Source organism: Cetorhinus maximus, chromosome 17 (genome assembly GCF_964194155.1).
Source record: "Cetorhinus maximus chromosome 17, sCetMax3.hap1.1, whole genome shotgun sequence".
NCBI lineage: Eukaryota > Metazoa > Chordata > Chondrichthyes > Lamniformes > Cetorhinidae > Cetorhinus > Cetorhinus maximus.
The window spans coordinates 25,391,499-25,399,616 of NC_135895.1; the positions used below are offsets into that span (position 1 = coordinate 25,391,499).

At 40.8% G+C, this 8,118-nt stretch overlaps 1 protein-coding gene across 5 annotated transcripts in view; it reads left to right on the forward strand.

Moving 5' to 3' along the window:
* Window positions 1–3,044, forward strand: part of LOC144692260 (very long chain fatty acid elongase 1-like) — a 75,431-nt gene extending 72,387 nt beyond the window's left edge. For all 5 annotated transcript variants that reach the window (XM_078560861.1, XM_078560860.1, XM_078560862.1 and 2 more), the window contains one exon: window positions 1,178–3,044. In XM_078560861.1, coding sequence (XP_078416987.1) covers window positions 1,178–1,462 — 285 coding nt within the window. In that variant the 3' untranslated portion in view covers window positions 1,463–3,044. The remainder of the gene's footprint in view (window positions 1–1,177) is intronic.
* The last annotated feature ends 5,074 nt before the right edge of the window (window positions 3,045–8,118 follow it).

The following is an 8,118-nucleotide window of genomic DNA, read 5'->3' on the forward strand; positions in this document are numbered from 1 at the left end:
AGCATCCACCCAGTCAAGTACCTTCAGAATCTTACTCCGACAGATACAGGCCCAGCCTGTCCAAACTTTCCTCATAAGATAACTGTCCTCCCATCCCAGCTATCAGTTGAGTGAACCTTCTCTGAACTGCTAATGCATTTTATAAGGAGACCAAAACTCTGTACACACTGCAGATGTGGTCTCAACTCCCTGTACAACTGTAGCAAAATGTTCCTACTTTAAATTCCATTCCCCTCGCAATAAACCAACAACATTCTAATTGCCTGCACGTTAATCTTTTGTGATTTGGGTACCAGGGCACCCAGATCCCTCTGTACTGCAGCGTTCTGCAATCTGCCTATTTAAATAACGTGCTGCTTTTCTATTCTTCCTGCTAAAGTGGACAAGTTCATTTTTATGGCTTTTGGGCATCCAGAAGTACTTAGCAGCCTGTGAACTCAATTTCGAAGTATAGTCAGTCTTGTAATTAGAGAAAATACCAGCCAATTGGTGCACAAGATGCCATAATCAATGCAATAATGACGAGATAATCTGTTAGTGACATTGGATAGAATCATAGGATGACACAACATAGAGGCAACCATTTGGTGAAGCTGCCCAATTAGCCCCATTGCCCTGTTTTTCTCTTTTTCAAATTTTACTATTGAAACTGCTTCCACCACCCTTTCAGTGCATTCTAGAACATAACTTGCTGTCTTTTGTAAGTTTCCTTAAGTTCTTTTTGCCAATCCATAAACTAATGTCCTCTGGTTACTGAACCATCTGTCACTGGATATGGTTTCTCCTTCTTTAGTTTTGTCAAAACCATTAATGATTTTGAACACCTCCAGACTGAGGGGTAAACATTGGTCACAATAGTGGGGAGAATGCCCCTGCCATTGAAGTGCCTTGGGATCTTTTTACATCCAGCTGAGAGGCAAGTTTAATATCTCCTGAGACTGGATGTATAGGTCAAGCAGGGTAGCAGCTTGATTGAATGGCAATGTTAGTGCCAAGGCAGTGGTAATCTCGGGGTTAAGACCTATTGATGTATCTGTACTCCATTCTTGCCATTGTGATTATTTTGTTGTCCCTTGAGTTGAACTGTTTACAATCCCCTCTTTCTCCTGTGATATTCTCTGAATGGAGGTGCAGTACCTGTTGGTATTGATTTTTTTTTAACGTTTCTGTTTTACAGGTCCAGTTTGTTGTTGTTTCACTACATGTCACCCAGTACTACTTCATGGATCACTGTGATTACCAGTTCCCCATCTTCATCCATCTCGTGTGGATGTATGGAACATTCTTTTTTGTCCTTTTCTCCAACTTCTGGTACCAGGCCTACACAAAGGGCAGGAGGCTGCCCAAAGGCAGAGCGGGAAAGCAGAAAGCAGCCATGAAGAACGGAAAGCCAGCAGCAGAGAATGGCGGGCACTTGCTGGAAAATGGGGAGGTGATGAATGGAAAAGTGAAGACAAATTAACATGAAAATAACTTTTTTAAATAAATAAAACCAATTATTGTATTTTTGTTTTTGGAAAGTTTTCAGGAGGGAGGGTGCAGCGATTTATCTGGTTTTGAACTTAAGAATTTCATGCAGTCGATTAATCATTCTGGCGCCAAGTTGAAATTCAACCTGGGAAAAGCTGTCTGACTAAATGTTTTAAGGATCCTGTGTAATTAACAAATGATGGGTTTATGGTTAATCAAGTCTGGATTTTGTTTGGAATCATTGCACTTCTCTAATTGTCATTGGTTACAAGGATAAAGCAGATTGTGACATGGGAAAGCTGGACCCCATGCTTCTGACTAAGAAGGCCTGTTCAACACTAGTCTGCTTCAGGCTAATCCGTGGACTTTCTGTATCCTGAGGAGTTGAATATGTGCAATTTTCCAGCCTCTGTTATCCTACGACCACCACCAGTGTTGCATTTTAATAATATCCCAGATCTGCAAAGAACTAAAAAATGTAACGGTGTTGCCCTTTAACCCTTCCTCCGAAAACCTGCAAACAATTAAACTCATAATGCTGTCTATTCTAGCCACCATCACTGAGCAGTTGAAGGCCATGTAAAATTTCCTTCAAATGGCCCACCCAGTTGGGTCTGTCTTTAGTAATTTATAATATCTAGTTACAAACTCTGTCACTATAAAATGTAACATTATACTAATATAATTAGACATTTTAGGTTTTTTTTTGCTTGATTCTAGCAATGTTGCTGTATATTTTGGGTATGAAGGAAACCACAATATTTTTTTTAAAAAAAAAAGCTGCTAGGTGGGACAGTGTTAATATGGTCCATACAGCAGGGAGAGAATTTTTTTATGAATGTTTTGTGGTGGACAGGTAGAGTTGGCTTTAAACGTTCAGTACTTGCTAAATACCCTGTAGGCAATGAGTCCCATGAGTAACCCTTTTCCTCTTGATCTGTCATTACTCGGGGCTGAATAACAAGCCAGTCAAGGGGTAGTGCTCAACACCCCCTCATAGTGAGTTCTAATTGGTCCCTGGAGAGTGAGATCTACTGAAATGGATACTGTGGCTGTAACCAGAATTGTCTAATCCATGTCTAGTGGAGCAGCAACCTCCAATCTACACTTTGGGAACATAAAACTGTTTTGAGTATAGGAGCTGCTGAATTTGGAATACACCTACTCTTTTTTTAACTCTAGTCTGAAGAGGCTTTCTCCCTTGCTCAACAGCCTTACTATCTAAAGCTGCAGGATTAATAGGACCCAGGTTGATGCTGTATGTATATATGGCTTCCCTTCAGTAGGTGCCAGCTGTATGTCGAGATGAGCATCATGTGAAGTAGCCCCAGGGCATAAACAGTCAATAGCACTCTTCATCCATCTCGAGCTCCATTAGGAGCGATTACAAAGTACCATACTTGGAAAGCAGTACGGCTATATCTTTAGTTCTTTGCAAATCTTTTTCATGTTGCAGCCAAAACAGATCCCCATGAGTAAAAACAGTGAAGGAAGATCTCTGGGATGATGATATCACAGGAGCAAGTTCCAATAGGAATTCTGACTCTGAAATAAATTCAATTTCAAAACTCGAATGTTTGGCCTGATTTTCTTAGTGTTTGATATTATTAGCAGCTGACCAGACATTATTTCTCTCTTTATGAATTACAAATCACAAAGGAGAGGCTTGTTCTTTCAACAGTTTAAGAGTTCCTAGGTGAAATCATCCCTAATCTCTTGCCTCTGGAATTTTGCTTCACATTTATTCTATTTAAGATGTTTATCTCCAGAATGTGAGAGCTGTTGTGTGATTGTGCGTGTTTCTTTTTGAATTTAATGGTTTTATTAATTCCCTTGTGAGGTTTCTCTTTGAGGTTATTTTGGTAATTCATTTCATATTTCGGCTAGAATTTATATTTTTTCCCCTTCTGGTCCTTTTTTTTTTTTAATGGTATCAGTTAACCTGGAAAATGTAAAACCTATGAACTGCATATTTTTTTTACAGCCTCAAAGGTTGCCCTGAAGTGTTGAGGATAGGCATTGTGGGCATTAGTAGTGAAGCATGAGGGATAAACACAGCCGTATTCTGGGCTTCAATGCAGTTTTCTCTCAAACTAGTGTTTGAAAGCAGGAATTCTACAACGCTCTCGCTGATCAGGACGTTTTTTACCTTGGGTGAGGTGGTAGTGCTTCTTGACCAGATGACAATGTGGCCCAAATGTGTCAAACGTATTGTGAATTTTGACATGAGTTTTTTTGAAGTCGATTGGGGGTGGGGTGGTAAAAACAGGTTAGCTTCATTACCAGCTCCTAACTTGCCATATTGGTTCAGATCTTGGGTCTTTTCACTGTAGAAAAGCATAGATTGAGGTGAGTGAGAAAGTTATTCAGTCTTAAATATTGATACTTTGTTCACACTGATCTCTGAAACCAGTTACTGGTACATGCAGATTCACTTGAGCATTCACAAAGGGGCCAAGTTCCTTGTGTGCCCATCAGAGCTGTTTCTGGGTGAGTATCGGATGCCTCCCTTAGTTTGGGGAGAGGAGTAAATAGTATTCATAAGCTGCTCAGTGGCGTGGAACAAGCTTCACAGACCTATTCTTTGCAAATTAATTTGTCTTTTCTGCTAAAAGTTTTTTTTTTAAAGATTGGAGTTGCACATTTTCTTCAGCCAGCATAACTTTGTCTATTGGTATAGTAGACTTGCATGCTTCACCTCTGTGGCTACAAATTAGGGGAGGAAAGTTGCACAGTTTGGCCCATCTTTGCTGGGAGTTATTGTGAAATGTCAGACTGCTTATCTGACATCCAGTATTAATGAGCAGAAATTTCCAATTTAAATTTTGGGAAGACTGAAGCCATTACTTTGTCCTCACTCCAAACTCTTCTCAAACTACTGACTTTATCCCTATCCCTGGCAATAATCAGTGACACCAAGGTTGCAGACCGGTTTATATTTGACCGAGATGAACTTCTGACCACACATCAATGCTATCACTAAGACCGTCTTTTTCCACTTTTTAATAACTTTGACCCTGTCTCAGCTCATCTGCTTCTGAAATCTTCATTCATGTCCCTCTAGTCTCAACACTTTTCAAATGTACTCTAGGCTGGTTTCCCTCAACCCTCCATAAACTTGTCATCTAAAGCTCTGCTGTCTTGTCTTGACTCGACAATGCTCATCCTGTACTCGCTGACCTACATTTTGGTTGAGCGATCTCTTGACTTTTTTCCATGATTTCACCTTGAATCTCATTTCCTCCAACACCACAACCCTCAAATGTGTTCATCTATTTCTGGCCCTGAGCATTTCTGATTTTTAACTGTAGCACTGTTGGCTGAACCTTCAGTTGTCTGGAATTCCTTCCCTACCCCTCTGCTCCTTAACCAAACGTAAGGCGATGTTAGGTCATACAACCTGAGGTGGCTGTGTTTTCTTTTGCTCTTCATTAATGCTCTTGTGAAGCCTATTGGGATGTTTTATTGTCTTAAAGGTGCTATGTAAATTCTCCTTTGTCCAAATTTGTTGCTAGGACCAATGACTGCTCAGGTTAGTGAAACCAAACAGATCCTGTTATGGTCATTGGATATTAGAAAAGGGCACTGTGACTTTTTTCATTCCTGCCACTGCTCATTTTAAAAGTGCTAAATATTAACAGTGCAGCTCGTTCAATAAATTAACTATTGTTTTGTATTTCTTTGACCCCAACTTGCTGCTTAACCAAATACAAACAGTGCCTCCTATCATCTGATGACTGTTATTACACCATGAAGATTAAAAATCTTCAACTTGCAGTGATGCTGTGCCAGAAAATGGGGAAACATGAATCTGTACTCTCAGCAAGGCTCAGGCATAGGGGAGATGCTGCAGGCTCAGTTTGGGTGACTGACCCTGTCTCACCTCTGCTAGGCACTTGATCCATAGGGGGAGGAAATTGAGGAGCAGGTCCACCACAGATCCCCCTACAGCACTAACAAAAATTTGAGAGCAAATCACTTGCCTGCCTGCCTTCACGGCTTGTGCGACAAATGTTAAGGGAGGGAAGAAATCACTTCTGGTGCACCAGTGCTGTAAACGTGTTTATAATGCCTCCTTCAATTATAAACCGTTTAAAACCTGTTGGCTAGGCCATGATTTAGGGCTCTCAGACTAGTGGCTCCTGCAAATTAAGAGCCTGCACAGGCACAATGAATCAAATGGCTCTTTTTGTGCAGTATGACCTTATGGGCTATGGCCATAGGACATTACTGAAAGTAGGCTTTTATTGTAAAAGTTAATTATTGCTTAAACTATTTGCATATTGCCCTGTCTGCTGTTTTAAAGGGTTAATATCTAATAGTAATTAGAGCCATAGTCCACAAAGGCATCTGTTGCCATTAGAGTTGATTGGATGAATATATATCCAAGCATAGGGCAAAAGGTGAGGAGGTAGGACTCTTATCAGCTACCACAGCCAATATGGGGATTCAACTAATGCCATTCTGTATCACACTGTAGCCATCCAGCCAACTGGGCTAACAGAATACTAGGATGCTGTGAATATACTGTTTGTGACTGGTTGCTGATGGTATTAAACAAAGAAAATAATTTGCACTTGTTGAGCGCACTTCCCAACCTCTGGATATCCCAAAACATTTTGTAGCTAATGAAGTACTTTAGAAATATGGTCAGTTGTGATGTGGGTAAACAGTTTGCACAGCAAGGTCCCATAAATAGCAAGATACAGAACCAGATCATGTTTGTGATGTTGGTTGAGGAATAAATATTGGATAGCACACAAGGAGAACACTCCTCTTTGAACAAATAACATGAGCTTCTACACCCACTGGAGAGGGCAGGTGTGACCTTGTTTTAACATTTATCTGACATGGGAACTCCAACAATGTAACATGCCCTCAGCACGGTGTTATCAACCTAGATAGTGTTAAATCTCTGGAGTGGGGCTTAAACCTATGACCTTGACTCAAGCAAGTGTGCAACAACTAAACAAAGATTTACACTTCACGTCTAGGCTATGTTGGAAGTGTAGCACTTCTTTGTTCATTGGGAAAGTTATCAGTTACTTTTCCCTCGTTCTATTTTGCTTTTGCCTCAATATCTCTTCCTGGGGCTTGTAATTACCAATTCTAGGCCAGTTACCTCTGATTCATCCAATTGTTATGTTTCAAAATATCCTTTCCCTTCCTGTGTGCTTGATATTGAAGTCCCATATTATAGATAGATTTTTTAATATGAAGCTATTCTGTTCACTATTGTAAAGATATAAAGGTCCATAATTATGAAGAGAATTGAGCTTTCAGGTCTTTCAGTCATAAATCGTGTGTGTGTGTGTGTGTATCTTATGCAAAGCAGCACTGGATGCTAGTGGTTTCTTTTCTGATTTCCAGTCTGGGTGTCATTTTAAAACATTCACTACATGTTTTTCTAGAGTTTGGATCTAATTCAACAAAAGTCTTGCACCGAGCAGGGATATCATCTTTACCCTATTAATACAGATCCTAAAGTATGAATGGCCATACATAGATTCTAAGTCTTCATGTGATGTGTGCACCAGAGCACACGGGAAGTGTAAAAATAAATTCTTTATTAAACTAATGGTTACATGCTTCATGCAACTGTATCTAAAATAGCTGGATGCTGTAGCAAAAATACTTGTTTTAATAAAAGGAAGTGAGCTCAAATCAATGATAGGGAAAAATATGTAAACAATAAGGTCTTAAGTTTAAAAAAAATATATTGGGGATGTGAGCATTGCTGGTAATGTCAGCATTAGTTGCCCATCTCTAATTGCCTTGAGGTGGTGGAGGTGAGCCACCTTGAACTGCTGCAGTCTGGTTGGTGTAGGTATTACCACTGCTTTTAGGGAATGGGTTCCAGGATTTTGACACTGAAGGATTGGTGATATCAGGATGGTGTGCACCTTGGTGGGGAACTTGCAGGTGGTGGTGGTGCTCCTATGTGTTTGCTGCCTTTGTCATTCTAAGGTGATGGAGGTCATGGTGCTGTCCAAGCAGGCTTCACAAGTTGCTGCAGTGCATCTTGCTGATAGTAGCAGTAGTGTGTACTGTGCATTGGTGGAGGAGATGCCAATCAAGCAGGCTACTTTGTCCTGGATAGTGTTGAGCTTGAGTGTTGCTGGAGCTGCATTCATCTAGTTAAGTGGAGAGGAACCCATCACACTCCTGAGTTGTGCCTTGTAGATGGTGGACAGGCTTTGGAGTCAGGTGAGTTATTGACTGGAGCATTCCTGGCATCTGACCTGTGTTTGTAGCCACAGTATTTATGTAGTTGGTGCAGTTAATTTCTGGTCAATGGTAAGTTCTAAGCTGTTGATGGTAATGCCACTGAATGTTAAGAGGGAATGATTAGATTGCTTCCTGTTGGAGATGGTTATTGCCTACTACTGCGTGACATGAATGCTACTTGCCCTTTATCAGCCTGAGCCAGAACATTATCCAGCCTTGCTGCACTGGGCCTGGACTACTTCAGTATCTGGGGAGTTACAAATGGTATTGAACACAGTGCAATCATCAACATCCATCCCTACTTCTGCCCTTGTGATGGAGGGAAGGTCATGATGAAGCAGCTAAAGATAGTGGGACCAAGGACACTACCCTGAGGAACTAGTGCACTGATGTCCTGCGCTGAGATGATTGGCCTCCAAA